Source organism: Tamandua tetradactyla, chromosome 1, assembly GCF_023851605.1.
Source record: "Tamandua tetradactyla isolate mTamTet1 chromosome 1, mTamTet1.pri, whole genome shotgun sequence".
Classification (NCBI taxonomy): domain Eukaryota; kingdom Metazoa; phylum Chordata; class Mammalia; order Pilosa; family Myrmecophagidae; genus Tamandua; species Tamandua tetradactyla.
The window spans coordinates 140,636,433-140,656,830 of NC_135327.1; the positions used below are offsets into that span (position 1 = coordinate 140,636,433).

The 20,398-nt window shown below is 38.2% G+C and overlaps 1 protein-coding gene across 5 annotated transcripts in view; it reads left to right on the top strand.

Annotated features, from left to right (window-relative positions):
* Positions 1–484: 484 nt before the first annotated feature.
* The window catches only part of GSAP (gamma-secretase activating protein), a 115,504-nt gene continuing 95,590 nt past the window's right edge, over positions 485–20,398 (top strand). For 3 of the 5 annotated variants that reach the window (XM_077155738.1, XM_077155687.1, XM_077155645.1), the window contains exons 1-3: positions 485–652; positions 12,948–13,024; positions 14,797–14,853. In XM_077155738.1, coding sequence (XP_077011853.1) covers positions 544–652; positions 12,948–13,024; positions 14,797–14,853 — 243 coding nt within the window. In that variant the 5' untranslated portion in view covers positions 485–543. The remainder of the gene's footprint in view (positions 653–12,947; positions 13,025–14,796; positions 14,854–20,398) is intronic. The other 2 variants (XM_077155647.1, XM_077155768.1) reach the window with 2 other exon arrangements.

Below are 20,398 nucleotides of genomic sequence, written 5' to 3' on the forward strand. Positions count from 1 at the left end.
ACTGAAAAAATGAACAGACCTGAGACACCAACCGCCTTCGATCCTGAGGTGAACTTAAATACCTCTCTCTAGCCACGAGGTTTCCTAATTTTGCTGCAAGTTGGAGTCCCTTGAGGATTTAAAAAAATGATACCTGGAGCCCACATACTGATTTAATTACTATGGGCATATGGATTAAACAAACAAACAATAAACTCTTTAGGTGAACCTAACGTGAAATAAAGTCTGGAAACTATTGGTCTAGCCACATCTTCAGGGCTCTTAATAAGACCAAATCTCTCCCCGCACGGAGAGCTCAGTGTGAGGGCTCCGGGACCAACGCGGGCGCGGGGTGCGGACCTGGGCGGCGGCGGGTCGCGAGAGCCGGGAAGAGGCGGCGCTCCCGGCCCTCAGGCGGGGACTCTGCAGAACCGAAAGCAGCGGCCCGCAGGCGCGGGTCCGGAAAGGCGGGGGTGTGGGAAGGGCGGAGAAGAGGAGGCGGGCTCAGGGCAGCGGAGGGCGAGTGGGCGCGCGGCACAGCCGCCCGCTGACCCGGGCCGGGACATGGCTCTGAGTCTCACCACCGACTTCGACCTCCAGAGGGACGTGCTCCCGTGGCTGCGGACGCAGAGGGCGGCGCCAGCGGCCCCAGCGGCGGGAGGCGGCGGCGCAGGTGCGGGAGGCGCGTGTCCGGGGGCCGCTGGCCGCGAGAGGAAGTGGCGGGAGGGGGCCGGTTTGAGTCATTCATAGTTGGGGGTGCGGCGCCCAGGCTGGACTGGGGTGGTGGACACGGGCCTGACGGGCAGCAGCCTGTGGCCCCTGCCAAGCTGTGAAGTTTGTGCCGAAAGGGATGGGTTTCCCTCTCTGCAGGGTGGTTTTGTCACGCTCACCCCCTGGCCACTGGGTGAAGGTCGGAGGGTCGAGCCCTGGCCAGGGCGCGTACTGCCTCCTCTAGCGAGTCTTCCCGCCCCTAACTTGCTTGCTACCCACAGTCATTCACCCTTAGCAGGAAGGCGGGTGCACAAGTGGTACCCTCAGCATCACTGCATCTCCCACTCCCTGCAGCTGCTGGGACTCCCCCCTACCGGCTCAAAGCTGCGGGGAGTGGGGGGAGGGTCGTTCTCTACCCCTCGTGGGTATTTCGCCTGCCTAGGAAGGTTCATCGGCCGGGTAGAAGCTCTGTCAAAATAAGGGACGCCTGGAAGTTCGTGAGTGCCAAGAAATATATGACTTGTAGTCACTATGAAAACCACCATGTAAATGTCTACATGTTGCACAGTTTGACACCCCCCACCCCCCATTTGTGGGACGTGTGTTTTGCGGTTTGTGAACAGAGTCGGTGCGGTTCAGGGACAAGCTGCTTCGGACGTGAAGCCCATGAGGGTGGGGGCTGGCTTTCAGGCTAGGCTGCTGTGTTCCAAAGAAGCACCAAACCATTCACCACCCCCTGAGCACCCACCTGTGCGGGCCAGCAAGCCAGGGTACTGAGGGGAAGTGATGCTCAGATTTCCTGTCCTACTTTTTCAGTGAGAATTGTAGTACATTCCCAGCACTTAAGGATTTAGCTTTCCCCTGTCAGAAAAATCCTTGTTTTGGTTTTGGTGAGGAAATGAAGAGTGACTTTCTGAGCCTTCCTTATGTTGATCTACTTTAAAAAGAAGGAAGTTGGTAATTTCCCATTTTTTTTTCTTTTTTAAGAAAGGCATACCGTAAATGACAGTGCACCCTTCTTCATTGCTTCAAGCCAGTGATGTCTCTGGGTCCACCTTGTGCCATTTGGAACTGTCCACTTCAGTGTCCTTTCTTTTATTGATTTTCCTTAAAGACTATAGACTGGTGTTCTGCATTTTTGGGGAGGGTTATTAAATCACCCATATCTATAATTCCTTCCTTCCTGAACTCTGGTGCAAGTTTTCTATTGCCACTGTAAGATGCACACTGTCCTGAGGCTTATGGTAGAATTATTTGCAGGTTCCCTTGTCTCGGCATGTTGGTTGTTAGTTGCAAATAAGGAGCCATATATGTTTGTGTAGCTCAAGGCTTGAGTTTACTGTTAATGGCATTATTAGTAAAGCTATACTATTTAGGAGAAAGTTTAAACAGTTTTCCAAAAGTCTAAAGAATATTTGAGGGCTTAATTTCTTGAAATACAATAGACCTCTCCATGTATATTTTCCACCATAAGATACTTCTTTCTCTGAACTCTCACCTTGTACAGCTAAATGGCAGGTGACTGCAAATGAGAAGTTAGATGAAGTGTGAAATGCCACAGTCCTATGTTTCAGTTATGTGTTGTGATTGAAAAGCTACTTCTGACCCAATTAAATTTTGGCTCCCTTGTATCTCTCATTCATTTGTGAAGAAATAAAAGCTTGCGTATTGACACTCCACTAAACAACAGATAGCTTTGAGTGCTCAGAAAGTTAACTTACTAGAAATACCAGCTTTTCTGATATTGGTAGTATTTTGTTCAAGATGTTAGCCTTTTATACTAAGGAAAGTTCTTGCTAACGGAATAAATCTGCAGTGGTGGCAGCTCAGAAAAACAAAGCAAAACAACAGCAACAAAAGCGAAGCCTCTCAATTCCTCTTCTGGTATATAATTTGTAGCACTAGCAGGGGGATCTGAGACTCTGTTTTATTTCTAGCCCAGCTGTTACTCTACACATTTGGGCAAATTATTTTCGTTTCAAACTCCCAGCCTTTCAAATGTAAATTGTGACTAATTATATCATTGAAATGTCTCCTCCCTGCATGTTTGCTTTCTAAAATTGAAGCCTTAATATTTTTACACCGTAACATCAAGCAAAAATGTAGTTGAAGTTTTTTTAATGGTGCTAAGTAATATTCATGGAGTATGACATATTCCCGGCAAAGTAGGAGATGTGCTAAGATAGCCATAGAAATCTGAATGCCTCTGGGATTGCATTTTGGTCAACAGGGAGTAGAGGAATAAGACCAGATTTGGTTACTGCAACTACTCCTGGTCCTGGGTTGATCTTTCAGAAAATGGTTTCTCCTGAAATAAATGGAGAAAATAATATTTGTTCTTTTAAAAATTAAAACAACAATACATATATAAAAGAATATTTGAACATATGTAAGCCATAAAGATAGCAATAAAAACCAAAACAGAACTATGAACCTACCATCCAACTTAAATATAGAACAGTATCAAGATTTTTGAAGGCTTCTGGGTGCTGACATCTGATTCTATTCCTTTTTCTCTATCCCTCAGCCCCTGAGAGGCAACATCTATTTAAATTTTTATATTTTATCACTTGATTGATTTTATTTGTAGTTTCAACTCATATATGTATCTCCCTAAGCAAAACATAATTTCATTTTGCTTGGTTTTGATTTTTAAAAGAATGAAAACCTACTATATGTATTCATTTATTTATTTTTGCTTTTTATTTATTCTTTGCTCAATATTGTGAGATTTATTCATGTTGATTTGCTGTAGCTGTAGGTCATTCATTTTCTCTGCTTATATGATATTCAACGTTATGGTGGACATGGAGATGTACCACTCAGCTTCTCCCTTCAAAGAAGGACTGGTCCCCCCCAGCTGGGAGTGCAGTCAGTAGACAGTCTTAAACTGCCAGCCCCTTCAGACATTGCCTCAGCAATTGCCTCACCCAACATGAAAACTTCCTGCCTGTGGCCACATCTAATAAGGACTGAGGTGGGTGTATCAAAACCCAGTCATTTTGGCATAATAAGGGACAACTTTGACAAGCCATTTCAATTCTAGTACCTCCCCTGTGGGGTTCCCCTGGTCAGCTAAGGTAGTTTGGCCTGTGTTGCAGCTGTGCCCAGCCCTGCCTCTTTCTGCTCCCTCCTACAGGTTTTAACCCTACTTTATTTAGCATTCTGTAATAAACATCCTACACACTAAACTTTGCCTTAGACTGCTTCCCAGGGAACTGAATTTACTTATCCTTTTTCCAGTGACATTTGGGTGCTTTCCAGGTTTTGCTATTCCAAACAATGCTTCTATTCATATACCTGTGCTTGTCCATTGTGCACATATGCACAAGTCTCTCTACCATGTATGTCTAAGAGTAGAGTTGCCAATTGTAGTTCACGCATTGTCACCTTTCCTGGGTAGGGCCAAATTATTTTTCAAAGTAGTTGTGCTAAGTTATACCCCAACTTATGGTATAAGTGTTTCTGATATGCTATAAAATTTCACATGTTCTTGATATTTTTAGATTTTTACTGGTAGACATAAAATGTTATTCCATTGTGGTCTGAGGTTGAGCAGCTCTTTGTTTATTGACTGTTTATTTCTCCTACAGAAATGTCTGTCCATCCTTGTGCACATTTTTCTATTCTGTGTACTTTTCTTTGGCACTGATTATCAGGGGTTCTTTAATGTATTCTGGATCCTTGTCCTTTGTGCAGCAGACATGTAAAAATATGTTCTTCCAACCTGTTACTTGTCTTTTCAGTTTGTTATGGTGCCTTTGATAAAACAGAGTTCTTAATTTTAATGTGATCTAACGTGAGTCTATTTTTTTATTGTTTGTGTGTCTTTTTTATCCTTTAAAGAAGTCTCCTTCTATTCGCAAGTCAGGAAGATATTTTTATGCTAACTTCTAAAAGATTTTAGTTCTGCTTTTTACATTTTGTTTTTAAATCCACTTGGAATGTATTTTTGCATGTAATATGATTTGGGAATCCAATTTTATTGTTGTTCCATGCTGTTAGCTCGTTTTTCCAGTATCACTAACCAAATAGTCCTTTCTGTTCTCATGTCTGTCACATATCAGGTTTCCATAGATGTGTGGGTCTCATTTTCTGGGGTCTTCATTTTGTTCCAATGATTAATTTGAGATGACAACATTTTAATGACTAGGCTTTATGATAAGTATTGACAACTGGTAGTTTAAGTCCCCTAACTTTAGTCTTCTTCAGGAGCATCTTAGTTAAATTCTATGCCCTTTGCTCTTTCATGAATATATTTTGGAATCAGCCTGTCAGATTTCACCAAAAACTCTACTAGGACTTTTATTTGAATTGCATCAAATCTATATATCAGCTTGAGGAGAATTGACATTTGTATAATATTGAATCTTCCCAATCATGAGCAAAGTATAGCTTGCTATTTATTTAGATCATCTATACTGTTAATAAGGTTTTAGAATTTTCTCCATGAAAATTCTGCACACTTCTGCTAGATCTATTACTAGGTTATTTCTTTTTTGTTGCTCTTATAAATGGTACATTTAAAAACATTACACGATCTAATTTTTGCTGGTCTATAGCAATGCAATTGATTTTATATTTTGTTTTGTATCCAGTGCTTAATCCCCTGTTGGGCTAGATCATATCCTCAGGAAACTAAGAAAGGATCCATGGTATGTAAATTTTGAAAGGTTTAAATGTCATATATAATTAATACAGAAAGAACATGTTTTCTTGCCTACATCTTCTTGCCCACTTTGATTTGTCTTTATGATATACCAGATTGAGTCAGTTTTTCTAAGATTATAATCATTCATTTCTTCCAAGGCAGTGATGGTATTTTATGGGGTGACTGATTCAAGGGTGCTGATTTTTTGTTGTTATTACCTCTCCGATTGGTTTGATGGAGAGGGAATTAACTTAGTTATATTGTTTTCATTTGTTGTCTCACTACTCTTTTGCCACCCTCCTACCTTATTACTTTTCTCTCTCTACTTTCCTAGTCTCTTTTTCAATACTTATTTTTTTATTACTTCTTAACCATTCACCCCATTCTTGCTTTTTCTCATTTTATTCAGACTATGAAATATAAATCACATGATGATATTTACTTCAAAGGTTCAAGGCTTTAATATTGATCATTTTTTTTTTAATATTGATCATTTTGAGCCTGAGGACTTACATGTGAATTATTTACAGAATAAGAATGCCATGGGTATAATCATTTTTCTAAACCTTTTGATTTGCTTTTTTGGAACTAATTCAGTTTTTTTTTTTTAAATGTATAAGACTGCTTGATTTCTCCCCTAATCATTGGAAAGACCAGAAGTTACATTCTTTTGACTTTTGTCTCATAGCAATAGGAACATAATTTACACATTTGGTAAATATCTTCCTGTAAAGTGTACTGGCTTGTGCTTGACAAAAAATAGATTGGATTAGACAAGAAAATCTGACAAACCAGCATCTATTTTCTATGAGCGGTGACTTGCCAACACCTTTAATGTCTAGATATTTTCCTTTCTCTAGTTGGCTTACTTATGCAAATGTCTTATCTATTAAAACTCTACATTTTTTTCCCTCGTGAGTGCTAGTACACTGGACTGTAAAATTAAATGACATTTCCTCCTTGCGAAATTGCTAAACTTCCTCCTCTGGACTTTCCAGTGATGATCTGTTGGGAGAAAAGTCAGAATGAATAAGCAAAGAGGTTACTGAATACTTCTTCCAAAAGAGCATGTCTGAAATATGAGCACGTTATCTAGGGAGGAAGGGTTAATGGGTTAGCAGTGTGTGGTGAGACATGGCTCTCTGAATTTCCAACATTGCTGAATTTGTCTACTTAAATGCCCTCAAAATGTACATAACTGCAGGCCTAATGAAAGTCTGCAGTTGTAATAAAAATGTACATAACTGCAGGCTTAATGAAAGTCTGCAGTTGTACTGTTTAATGTGCCCATGAAGGCATTATTTTTATTTCTTTCACCTCTCTCTACCATGATGATATTATAAGCTGGTCCTAGTATGCTACCTAATGAAAATTGTTTAATATATAACATAAATATGCAATGCAATGGTTCTCAACCTTGGCTGCACATTGAATCACCTGGGAAATTTAGACCCCCTCCCCCACATCAGTTTTCTTTAAAGGCTCCCCTGATGATAGTAGAGTACAGCCAGAATTGATAACCACTAGTTTAATGAAATACGGTTAAATCATCCCTTGTAGTCTACATTTGTCAGATAATTTTCCCCGTTAATCTTTCAGTGTTTTGAAAATAGATGTGCTTTTGTAAGGAAATTGGGTTTTCTTAAGATTTACTGTGGAGGAGTTTCTTATCTTGCTGAAACCTTTTAAGTAAACTTTTGAGAAAGTCTCTCCCAGCATCCTTATACTCTTGAAAGAAAAAATACTTCTCTAAATATTGACACATTGCATTCCAGAAGTTTTCACAGTCATGTGCAGGATGAAAAGCAACTCACAGAAATTCTCCTTAGATGGCTACAGAATCTACCTTAAGAGAATTTTAGGGCAGTCATTCATTTTCCAGTTGTAAGTTGGTACAGGTAGCTTAGTCTGTTGTTCTGTTTGTTTACATTTTTCTAGGTTTAATATCAGTCTACAATTTTTTTGCTGTATGATGTTGGCCAACTATTTTAACCTCATTGAAACTCACTTGTTTTATCCATACAATGTGTCTGTATAGAGTGTGGATGAGATTGAAATGAGAACTCAGAATCATGAAGTGCTACTTAGTAGTAAGCTAATTGCTTGTCATATTCTCCCAAGACACCATGATTATCCTTATTGATTTTAAAAATTTTAATCAGTAGGAAGTGTGTCTGACACTTCAGAACTTGAAAAAATGTATCCCATATATATATATATAAAAAATACATTCCCCACTCCCTCCTTCCCCTGCCCCAGAGGGTCCAGTTTCTTCTTGTTATGAGTGGAGAAGAGAGATCTCAGGATGATGTATTTGTTCTCATGAAACCTGCTCTTCCTGTCTCAAAATATTTCCCAGCCCTAATTCCAGTGCAGGAGTCCAGGTCACTAATTACCCTCATTTTTTTTATCCTTTATTTTCTTTTTAATCAGGAATACACACTAAAGTTTGCTCTAAGTTATAGAATATTTGTAGAATTTGTCACAATCAATGTAATGATATTTAAACAATCTAAAAATAACCTATTAGGTATTAAAAAAATGAGTCAGAAGTTTAAGTTAGTTAATTTTAGATAATTTGAGAAAATTGGGGAAATAGACATTTCTCCCCCAATTGATGATATAATTATCTGTACCATATCTATCAATGTTTAAATCCTTTAACTATAGAATTGAGAGAAATATCCTAAAATTTTAGACACACGATGAATGTCAGATGGCTTATAAGTTAAATTTTTGTGTAAAGAATATAGCCTTCATTAGGCTATGGCCCACATCCAGAAATGTACACAAATCAGAAGCGCACAGCTCAGTTAATTTTTACAAAGTGATCCATCCATGTATCTAACACCCGGAGCAGGAAACAGGACATTAACAGAACGATAGAGACCCCGTTCGTGCTCCCTTCCAGTCATTACTCATCTAACACTGTAGGTTTCTTTTGCCTGTTTTAGAACTTCATATATAAACTGAATTATACAGTTTATACTTTGTTTCTTTGGTGAGGAGGGAGAGGATCTGGGCTTCTGTTGCTCAACTATTTATTTTATGTGTTATTGGAACATGTTCATTCATTCTCATTGCTGTATAATATTTAATTGTTTGAACATATCACAATTTATCCAGTTCTTCTCTTGAGGATATTTTTGGTTTTTGGTTTTGGTTGTTATGAACTATAGCACTATAGATATTCTTTTGCTAAACATATGTATATGTGTCTGTTGAGATTTATATAGAAGCGCAATTGCCCAGTCATGAATGTTCAGCTTTAATAGATACTGCCAAACATTTTTCCAGTGTACACTCCCATTAATCGTGTGTGAGAGTTCTAATTGCTTCACATTTCTTGGCACCATTTATATTAAAAAAATAATTAGTCAAAAATTCATGTAATAATCCTTAATAAAAGAATAGCAAACGCTTGTGTAACTGACAAGTTGATAGATGGGAAAATGAAATAATAAATGATTAATCCAGAAGAAGGAAATAACAAGAGTAAATCTGATGAGTCACACAAAAAAATAATAATATGGTAGATACAAGCCAAAAATATCAGTAATGCATTAAATTTAAATTTCTAAATATTCCAATTAAAATTTTAAAATTGTCAGATGGGGGGAACCCAATTAGTTATTACTTATAAGACATATATGTATATATTTATATTTTTTCAAAGCAAAATGGATTTATTGAGCAGAGTGACAGAGTGAGGGCCAAAGCAGAGGAAAGAGATGACTCTGGCTCTCTTACTGAGGGCTAGGTTTTTAAAGGTAAAAAAAGGGTGGGGGTGAAGTGAGCTGCAGGCATCGCTGGACATTATCGAGCTGTAGCAGGGCCATGACCTCATGCTTATGGTTATCTGGTCTTGCTTCTGGCCTGGGCGTTGGCATGTCCATGCCCATCTATCTTGCTGCCACATCAGGTCCTGTTAGGGAGGCCACTGTGAGAAAGAAGCTGAGAAGGTCACAGTCCATTTTATATGTCAAGTTGTTCTTCTGAGACCTGACAGTCCTGCCTTTTTATTCTAATAAAATTAACTGGAGCTGGGGTTAGGTTTGGGGGAATTTTTTAGCCCAATTTGAAGCAATTGTACATTTTTAGAAGGAGTAGGGAAGTTGCATTCTTTTTCTAGCTACTTCCTGCTGAGTTGGGGTTAAATTGGAGGAAGAATTGCTTCGAGTTGAGCCGGGGCATTATTGATTGTGCTTCTGGATGTTTGCATTGGAACTGGCTGGTAGTGATGTTTTTGCTGCAACAGGAGCAGGTCTTCAAATTTTTGTTGTAACAGGAGTGTGTTTTCAGATTTTTGCTGGTTTGTTATAGCTGCTATTGACCTGTGAATAAATCTAGACAGACATTGTAAGAGGCAGGGGGCTAGGAAGAAAATTAACAAGATAATTAAGGGCCCAATGAGGGGGAGCAGGACAGCTCGAAGAGGGGTGGAGAAGAATGAAAGAAAATTTGAAAGAAAGTTTACTAGCCAAGATGAGTTTGCATCTGCTTTTGTTAAGCTATTACTTATTATGGCTACTTTTTTTTTTTTTTTAGTATTTTCAAATTTTGTTCTACTTGACTTGTATTATTGATGTAAAAACAGCAAGTTTCATTTGCTATAGCACAAGTTCCTCCTGCCGTTGCGGTTAGGACATCCAGGGCTCTTCTGTTTGGTAGGACTACTTCAGTTTAGCTATTTAAAGATTGTTCTTGTTCTTCTGGAGCCTAGATGGTAGCACACCATGTTTGCTGCATCATTCTGGATCTGTTTAAAATAGAAGCTTCTAGTAGGGGGATGCATTAAACCAGAAAAAGCTTCCATATGTAGTGTGGCCTAGCCCTGGATTTTCCAGAATGGGATTTAAACATCCTCGGATGGGTCTGGGAGTCTATTTCAGAGGTTGAGATGGTTTTCAAGAAAGGACCCAAGGTCGGGAATTGCCCTGAGGAAGCTGCTTCAGAAGATGGTACGATTTGGGTTTCAGGGGCTAGTGTAACAATAGTACAGGCTCCTGTCCAATCATCAGGAAGTAATAGGTAAGCTGTGTCTCCACATAAGAAATGATATCCTGTGCCTATCATAGAAGGAGCTACAGAAGGTCCTTTAAGCAGGACTTGGTGAGAGTTAATAGGGAGAAAGGCAGTTTTGGGGTTGAAACTATCCCAGCTTGTGAAAAGTTTGTCTCGACATAGGGGAGAATAAAAGGGCTTACAGGGCTGAAGTTTTCGATGTACTGGGCCTTGACATAGTGCATTGCAGAAGGGGAGCTGGAGTAAATTGTTTCTTTTTGCTACTGCTGGGAATGAGGTGTTAGCAGTTGGGTTGGCGGGGCCTTCTGTTACTTTACAAGTGCTAGTTTTAGTGCAGTTGGAACACTTAAGAATTGTGATCTGGCAGGGTTTTAGCAGGAGACTTTGAGTATTTAAATGTTTTGACGTAATTATTTCAGTTTTACTGATTTTATTATTGGTCAGATCCAAAAGTTGGCCTGAGCGGGTTCCTAGCCCAAATACCAGGGGTATTATTTATAGAGCTAGGTAGTAGGATTAAATCCTCAGTGTATTGGCCTGTCGAGTTATAGAATTTGGTGCCCAAAAATAAAATTGTAGTTTGGTTAGTTAGTATGGTGAAATTATTTAGGGTGTCGGGTACCTATTTGAGGAGGTTTGAGTTCAAGATTAGGGTCTAATTACAAATGTCCTAAATAGGTAGATGGGGGTTGGAAGAGTAATGGGAGAAGCACAGATGGGGTCTGATATAGCTGGTATTACTGTTTCAGTGGGACCTGGGCCTCTTGGATGTGTTCGCGTGACATTTTTTTCTTGACTTTGTTTCTGACCCTATTTCTCTTTTATATCTTGCTTCAGTTTTAATTATGCATTCCGTGTGTTTGGATTGGTCACCTGCATCAAGTATTTTGAATCCATAATATTGGGGAGTAATTGTAGATGGTGTTTCTGTGCTTACTGGAAAGGCTGAGATAGAGAGAGAAGTGGAGTGTATAGTCTTTGGAGATAATCAGCAATGTGTTTTGTTCAGGGACGTGGTAATGCTTTGGATGACAGGTGCAAAGGGGTGCTGGAGCTGAGAAGATGGTTGAGTTATAGTAAGGAAAAATAATGTAAGTTGGAAGAGTAACATGATGAAAATGTTAAACAAGATATTGGCTGTTAGGAGGATAAAAATGAAGGAGTATAAGGTAATTTGATCAGGGGTGAAATCTTGTAAATCTCCTTGACGTCAAAGATCTGTAATGAATTCTAAAAGAGTCTGTAGAGTGGGGGGACCTCCGAGGGATGACCAGGCTAGATTGTTAGAGATTATTTGCAGAAAGGTGTGAATGGAAGAAAAATTACTCATAATATACTCTAGAGCTGGAAAGAGGAAGAAGAATTATTTTGCTGTAGATATTTCCACCATCAAATTAGGGTAAAGTTAATTTCTGGAAAATAGTTAAGGTGGATATCTTCTAGGAGGGCTAAAATTGCTAGTTAAAGAAGAAATGCAAATGTAAAGATAAAAAATGCCAGGCTGCAGATAGGGCAGGCTAAAGTACTCATCCTATGTTGGGGCTGGTTTTGGAGATTGTAAGTTTAAGTGCTCCAGTAGGCGTGCACGAATATTGTTGGTTGAGGTCTCTTGTTTCGTTGGTGTGGACGCCGGGGTCCGGTTCAGCTAGTTGTTGAGTCGGTATAAGCTTGCCACCTTAGGGTAACCCTGGGTTCCATGGAGGTGATCGTCCCAGTCCGGGCAGTGCCGGAGCCCGGGCCTCGTCAGTAGTCTGCAGCTAGTCCGAGGAGGTCACCCAGTTCAACAAGGGCCAAATTAGTTGTAGATGTTCTAGTGCTTGGAAGTGAGCCAACGCTGCGTCGAGGTGGTCACAACACACACCTGTCAGTGAATGCTCAAGCCACAAGGGCATGGAAACCAGAACGACTGTGAGGTTCGGACACGGGGTTAGCTGGACTGCTGCTCCCGGAGCCCCGAGGGGCTGAAAGCCGACATACCTTAATTAAGAGGGCATAGGAAGATTAACAATAAAAGGTTGGAAAAATTATACCATACAAACACGAATCAAAAGAAAGGTGATGTGGCTATATTAGTATCAGACAAAGCAGACCTTAAAGCAAAAAGAATTAATAGAGATAGAGAAGGACTGCATAGTGAATCAAGGGATCACTATAACTAATGAAGCTGTACAATTATACATATAAAAGCAATTCTATGCACTAAAACATAGTTTAAAATATATAAAGTGGAAGTTGATAATTTTATTGACGTTTAACTTGCACTTAGAAAAGCATACAGATCAAGAATGAACAGCTCAGTTGAGTTATTTCAATGTGAGCTCAGTAGTGCCCAAGATGTGCAATATTCCCAGCATGTCGGAAGGCCCCTTCTACTACTCCTTTCCTCTTTCCCAAAGATCACTACTATTCTCACTTCTAATATCATGAGTTTAGATATGCTTGCTTTTGAACTCTGTATCATGGATTTGTCAGTATATATTCTTTTCTGTTTGATGTCTTTAACTAGAATTATATTTGTTAGTTATATTTTTAAAGATTTCTTGCTAAATATTAACTTGCTATTACTATCTCACCGTTTCAGATGTTTTGGAAAATAATTATGAAAGTTTACGCATATTAAATGTTGAAAGGAATGGAAATATAATTTATACCTATAAGGTAGGTCTATTTTCTCTTTTTACAGAAATCTATAATATATCTTACTGAGGAGTAATGAATAAAACTGATTGGCATTTAACCATTAACACATGATTTTGTTTTTTTGTGAGATTTAATAAATAGAGTGATTGAAATACAGCTTTATGAAATATTTTCTCTTTTTAAAATAAAATAAAATTGATTGTGTATCAGTGGAAGAGAGTGTTCAAATAGAGTCAAGAAGCTACTCTGGAGGTTGCTCTTATACAAGCTTCAGGTAGACCTTGCTACCTGTCATAACCTGCCAACTCCCAACCAGAACCATTCCAGCCAATGCTTTATAATCCTAGGGCAAGATATAAGATTCCACAAGGGTTCCATGCACTAGAGTAACATTCTAGAAACCTACAACCTCCAGATGGATCCCTGGTCCAGATAAGTCCTGAAACCTAACCCAGCCTCTCCAGAACATCAGATAGACGAACTCTCATAGGTATAAGTGACAGATTCTTCCAATATGAAAAATTTAGAATGGCCACAGCCCAAACACCCATAAAGAGAGGTATGGGAAGATCAAAGGTGATGGCGGAGTTATACAGAGAAGATAGGATTTAACAAATGAATATGAATGCTGAATCATTAAATTGATATCTCTTTTAGTCTCCAGTATTTTAGACAGCTAGAAGTAAAACCTAAAATTGTGGAATCGTTACCCATGTCAAACTCTGAAATATGTTCTACAGCTAATTGTGGTGCTAAGCTTTGAAATTTATAGCTTTTTGTATATATGTTATTTTTCACAAAAAAAGAAGGAAAAAAAGTCGATTGTGATGATAAAAAAATATTTAAGCCCTCTAGCCTCCTGTATTCTGGAGCAGCTAGAAGGAAAAATCCGAGAGGATCGTATGGTAGCCCATGACAAACTCTGGGATCTGTGCTGTCAATACTTGTTGAAGAGTGCTCTGAAAACTATTGTTTTTTTGTTTCTTTGCTTTGTATATATGTTATACTATACAATAAAAAAAGTTAAAAATCTAAAAAAAAAATTGAATACACAATGTCTAACACAGTGGTCAATTTTTTTAATAAACAAATGAGCAATTCCATTTTTAAAGGAAAAATGCTAAGTAAGAGATGTTTAAAGCAAATTAATGCTAAATTATCATTGAGAAATTTGAATATGATTACTCTGTCATCCATTCAGATATATTTTTGAGCATTATTATTTAACAATGTGTTGTTACAGTTGTGTTCTAAGGAAAGAAATCCTAACTTCACTGATAACTTTACAACATTAGAGAAATATGGAAGAAGACTTTTGATAGATAGTTTGCTTTACACAATTGTATCACTGTGCTTTTTTTTTTTTTTAGTTGGAAAACAACTTACTGTTTAAAATTGCATTTAAGGATGGCACATTTGAGAAATTTATGATTCAAAAAGTTTTACTTACAAAAATATCCTTTTCCTATTCCCAGTATCAACCATCTGTATCTTCTCAAAGGTGTAAATGTCTCCTTTACATGCTCATTCCACTGAACAGCACCCTAAAACACGGCCGGAACACTGTTAGGTCCTTCACCCTTCAGGCCCCTATTACTGTCTGAAAAATTCAATCCCTTTTTGGCATATGAAACAAGCTAACTTTAGAGTCCTTATTGCTAAGATTGGTTGGATTATTGCAGGTTTTGGGGGGTGTTTTTTTGTTTGTTTGTTTGTTTGTTTTTTTACTAGTAACATCCTATCATCCTAGACAATGGTATTTAATGAATATTTGGTTAAATCTTTTTCAGGATGATAGGGGAAATATCTTTTTTGGATTATATGACTGCCAAACCAGACAAAATGAGGTAAAAATCACCACAAATCATGGATTGCTTATGGGTTACTGCTTTTAGATTTTTCCTTATATCCCCTTCTTTTTCTAGATATAAATCCCCATTTAATTTTCTAAACATTTAGTTAACATTTCTTTGCCATCCTCCTCTTCTCCCTTTTATCATCTCTTGGTACTGTAATCTTAAAAAAAAGGGGGGTGCAAGGACTCCTGGACCAAAACTGGAATTCATATTTAACTAAGGTGCTAGTTGAAGTCTTTTAGTCCTCTGAGAGTTAAATAAATTTGGCTGAAACAAAACATCTAATATTCTGTAGGAATGTAGGAAGTCCAGTGCCCTCCCCAAAATTTGTATGCTCCCAAGAGCATAGGATCTCCTGGTTCTTAGTTCTGCTTCTGCTCAACTTTCATTTGTCTTGCCTTCCATTACTTCTCAAAGATACAAGTACAGAACCCAGATCTCTTTCTTTAATTTTTCCCCAAACCATTCACATAAGATATTGGTTGATGTGAAAGGCTTTGCCTAATTCTTGGGGCAAAGTGGGGAAGGGAGTAATTTTGTGCTTATGAAAAACAGTTTAGAATTTAATATTAGACATTCTTGTATTTAAATGTCCTTTATTCATTCCAAATTTCTCACTGGTCACCTCACTCTGCAGGCTTCAAGTATCTTGGTTATTTGTCTCTTATTCCCATTTGTTCACTTCTTTCACCCTATCCACTCATTCATTCACTCACTGATCCAACAAATATGTTTTGAGTGTCTCCCCTGTGTCAGGTTCTAGAGACACAGTGGTGATTAAAACGCACATTTTCTTGACTTTCACAATACACAGTTTAGGGAAAGAGACATACGATAAAATCTCAAGTTTTAGAGCAATATTGCCTTTGTCTTATTTTACAGTGTCTTTCATAGTCCCATCAACATCATGATTACTATTATTAAATGGAGGAAGTAATATATTATTATTATTTTCTGTGTTCTTTTTGTTGAATGGGAGAGATTTATCTAGGTTAAGAATTTGCCTATGCTGCCTCCCTTCTCACTTCATTTAAGCACTTTCAGCTCTCCTCCTGTCCCTGCCCCCAAGGAGATTTAATGCTGAGAGCCACCTTGATTTCCACAGTCCTTAGCTCAGTTTCTATGTGGTATGTAGTCTAAGAAGGTGGGTTGAGAGGAGATATCACAGGTTCTTCTAGTCTTTCTGTCAGTCTGGTCATATTGGGTGCTTCTATCGTTGTACACATTCATCTCTCCGAAGACTGTAAGTTCTTGAGAGTAAGGAACATTTTGCAAATCAATACATTTCATCACCATTGCGCTCAGTTTACTGCCTTTTATGTGGTAGAAATTCAGTAAATGTTTTTTGACAGATTGACAGTGATAGGTTCCCTCCAGAGTAGCTGTTTTTCAAGTGATAAGGTTTCTCTTGAGTCCAAAATATGGAGATTCATCCAGGAAATAAGGATAAATGAATGGGAAATTAAAACCCTTCTGTAAATCTTGCTTCCAAATTGTGGCTGTTAAACAATTCCTCCTCCAGCCCACCTACTCCCCCTCAACAAATTTTTATAACCCACAGGATTTTTACTGGCCCTATAATGACTTTTTTGAGGCAAGAATTTATATGCCAAGTATTGTTGAACTTTAGACAGTTCTCTTCAGATACTATTGTATTATACTTTTATCTTTGAACGGTGTCATCAAGAGAAGATGGTGCTTTTTCTTGGTGGTAGAACATCAGAGTGGGATGATGGTACCTGAGTCTTATGTCTGCCCCATATTTGTCTCAAAGTTTGTTTTTGTTTTAAATTTTGAAATAAGTATGCATTTATAGGGAGTTGCAAAGATAGGGCAGCGATGGTCTGTGTATCCTTCACTTAGTTTCACCCAATGTTTACATGTTGTATAACCATAGTACAATATCAAACCAGAAAATTGACATTAGTATTAGTAGAATGTGTGTATATAGTTTTATGCCTTTCTATCACGTGTGAATTCCTGTAATCATTACCACAATCAGGATACGGAACTCTTCCATCACCACAGAGATCTACTGGTGTTGACATTTTATCAGTTCAAGTTAAGTGTAGAACACTTATCTCCCTTTAAGTCTCTTTATCTTCCTTCATTTATAATATAATTGTCTTAAATATTTCCTCTATGTTTATAATATAATTGTCTTAAATATTTCCTTAAGATCCACATCAGACAATGTTATACTTTTGCTTCAACCATCAAACATAATTTAGAAAACGCAAGTGCAGAAAGTCTTATGTTTATACATATTTTTCCTCTTTCTATTGCTGTTTCTTCCTTTTTGTTGTTCCAGAATCTTTCCTTTTGTCATTTCCTTTCTGTTTCAGGAACTGTTTTTAGACATTCTTTTAGGAAAGGTATACTGGTAAAAAATTTTCATCATTTCCTTAATCTAAAAATGTCTTTATTTCCCCTTCATTCACAAAGGATAATATTACCAGATATAGAATTCAGAGTTGACAGTTCTTTTCTTTCGTCTCTTGGAGAACATTGTGCCTCTTCTTTCTGGCCTCCATGGTTTCTGATGAGAAGTCTGTTGTTATTCAAATTGCTGTCCCCTATAGATGAAATGTCATTTTTGTTTTTCTCACTGCTTTCAAGATTTTTTCCTTTTCTCCAGTTTCCTGATGTTTGATTATAATATATCTTGGTGAATCCCTTTTTGGGATTTACTCACTTCTTGAGTTTATGGGTTTATATTTATGTTTCTTGCTAAATTTGGGACATTTGCAGCCATTATTTCTTGCAGTTTCACTCTTTCAGTTTCACTCTTTCTCTTCTCCTTCAGGACTCCAGTGACACAACTGGTAGATCTGTATCCCTGAGGTTCTGTTCATTTTGATTTTTTTTTATTTCTGTTCATATCAGGTAGTTTCTACTGAAAACTTCAAATTTATTGATTCTACCTTCTCTCTTCTTCCTGCTGTTGAGCCCATCCATTGAGCTTCTTTTTTAAAAGTTAGAACAGTAGTAGGTTTACAGAAAAATCATGCATAAAATACAGAACTCCCATTTACTAATATATCATTAACTCTTGGTATTAGTTTGGTACATTTATTACAACTGAAAGAACATTTTAATAATTGTGCCATTGACTATGGTCCATGGTTTACATTAGGGTTGCCTGGTGGTATTGTACAGAGTTTTTAATTTTGTTATTATAATTTTAAGTTCTAAAATGTCCATTTGGTTTTTTTTCTTTGTATCTATTTCCTTGCTGAGACTTCTAAGTTTTTTTGTTTGTTCCAAGCAAATGTATGTCATTAATGAAGAATTTTTATATTGCTTGTTTAAAAATCTTTGTCAGATAATTCCAACATCTATTTCATCTCACTGTTGTGCCTTTTGATTGTTTTTTCTCATTTGAGTGAGATTCTTCTGTTCTTGGTATGATGCATGATCTTTTTTAAAAAATATTTTTATTGATAAGTCTTCACACACATACATTCCATACATGGTGTACAACCAGTAGCTCACAATATCATCACATAGTTGCATATTCATCACTATGATCGTTTTTTAGAACATTAACATCACTCCAGAAAAAGGAAATACAAAGAAAAAAGAAAAAAACTCATACATGCCATACTGCTCCCTCTTGTTGACTATTAGTGTTGCTGTCTACACAATTTACCCCTTCCCCCTATTATTTATTTATTTTTTTAATCTGTATTTTTTTTTTTACTCATCTGTCCATACCCTGGATAAAAGGAGCATCAGACACAAGGTTTTTACAATCACACAGTCACATTGTGAAAGTTGTATCTTTATACAATTGTCTTCAAGAATCAAGGCTGCTGGAACACAGCTTAACAGTTGCAGGCACTTCCTTCTAGCCACCCCAATATACCATGTACTAAAAAGGGATATCTACATAATGTGTTCGAATAACCTCCAGGATAATCTCCCAACTCTGTTTAAAATCTCTCAGCCACTGAAACTTTATTTTGTCTCATTTGTTTCTTTCCCCTTTTGGTCAAGAAGGCTTTCTCAATCCCTTGATGCCAGGTCCTGGCTCATCCCAGTACTTCTGTCCCACGTTTCCAGGGAGATTTACACCCTGGGAGTCATGTCCCACTTTGGAGGGAGGGCAGTGAGTTCACCTGCTGAGTTGGCTTAGAGAGGCCATATCTGAGCAACAAAAGAGGTTCTCTGGGGGTGACTCTTAGGCCTAATTTTAAGTAGATTTAGCCTATATTTTGCAGGAATAAGTTTCATAGGGGTGAACCCCAAGATCGAGGGCTTAGCCTATTGAATTGATTGTCTCCACTACTTCTGAGAATATCAGAAATTCTCCTAATGGGAAAGGTGAATATTTCCTCCTTTCTCCCCAGCCCCCCAAGGGTACTTTGCAAATACTTCTTTATTCATTGCCCAAATTACTCTTGGTTATGTTGGGTGATGCATGATCTTTAATGTATCCTATTTATTTTGAGTATTTTGTTATTAGAAATCAAATTAGCATGCTCCTCTGATGGTACACTGCTAGATAGGAGTAAAGATCCATATTACCCACTGCTCTCCTTTGACACCCTGGAAAGAGGAGTACCTTGTTACTACTGAGATGGCATTTCAGGTTACCATTAGGCCTCTACTAATTCTTCTCCGGCAGGGAAGGCAAGAGATGTCTTGTTACTGTTTCCCATGTGGCCTCTACTGATGCTGTGAGATGGGGGCGACCTTGTTATCACCGGATGATAGTGAAAGTTCCAGCTTCCACCTTAGCCTTCCTGATACCCCAGGAAGGAAGGGGTGGAACGTGTCTTAAGTGCTGGGCCTGGGCGGAAGTCCAGAAAGTCCATGTGGCTTCCACTGATACTATAGTGGTGGGTGCAGGGAGAAGGGGGGCTCATTACCGTCATCCCAGGATGAAAGGCCTGGTTTCCTACTTGGTCTTCTCTGATACCACTCTACATTTTCTTCTAGAAGCTTTATGGTGCTAGTTTTTATATCTGATACCATTCTGATGAGAGTAAGAAGGGTGTCTCGTTACATCTTTGTGAGGGTGAAGGTCTAGCTCCCTACTTAGCATTTATGGATGGCCGTGGGAGTGGAGCTGCTTATTTATATGTGTGTTATTTGGTTGGAGTAGGGAAATTATTATCTAAAAGTTTTCTGTCTTGCTAGCTTGCCCTTTTCCTGATTCTTTGGCTAGAGAGAACAGGCTCCTTTGGGCGGCTTTTTTTGTCTGCTTCTGTTGGGTTTTCTGGGTTGCAAGCTTCTTCAGTTCTAAGTCTGAAATATATGAGGCAACAGGAAAATCTAGGGAACTCACCACCATGTCATTCCTCAGGGCCTGAGCTCCTAAGCTGGTCTGCCCTCTAGTATCCACTTTTCTGAGTCTAAAGTTTGTCCTAAATATAGTGTCAAGGGAGTTTTACCTGTTCTTAGTGGGAGGAATAGGGGGAAGTGGTTTATTCTGTCTTGTTTTCTCTCTTTGTAGTTCTTACTGAATGATCTCTCTTTACAATAGCCAATGAGAATTAAGTATTACTTAGGCATAAGTAAGGAGTTCCCA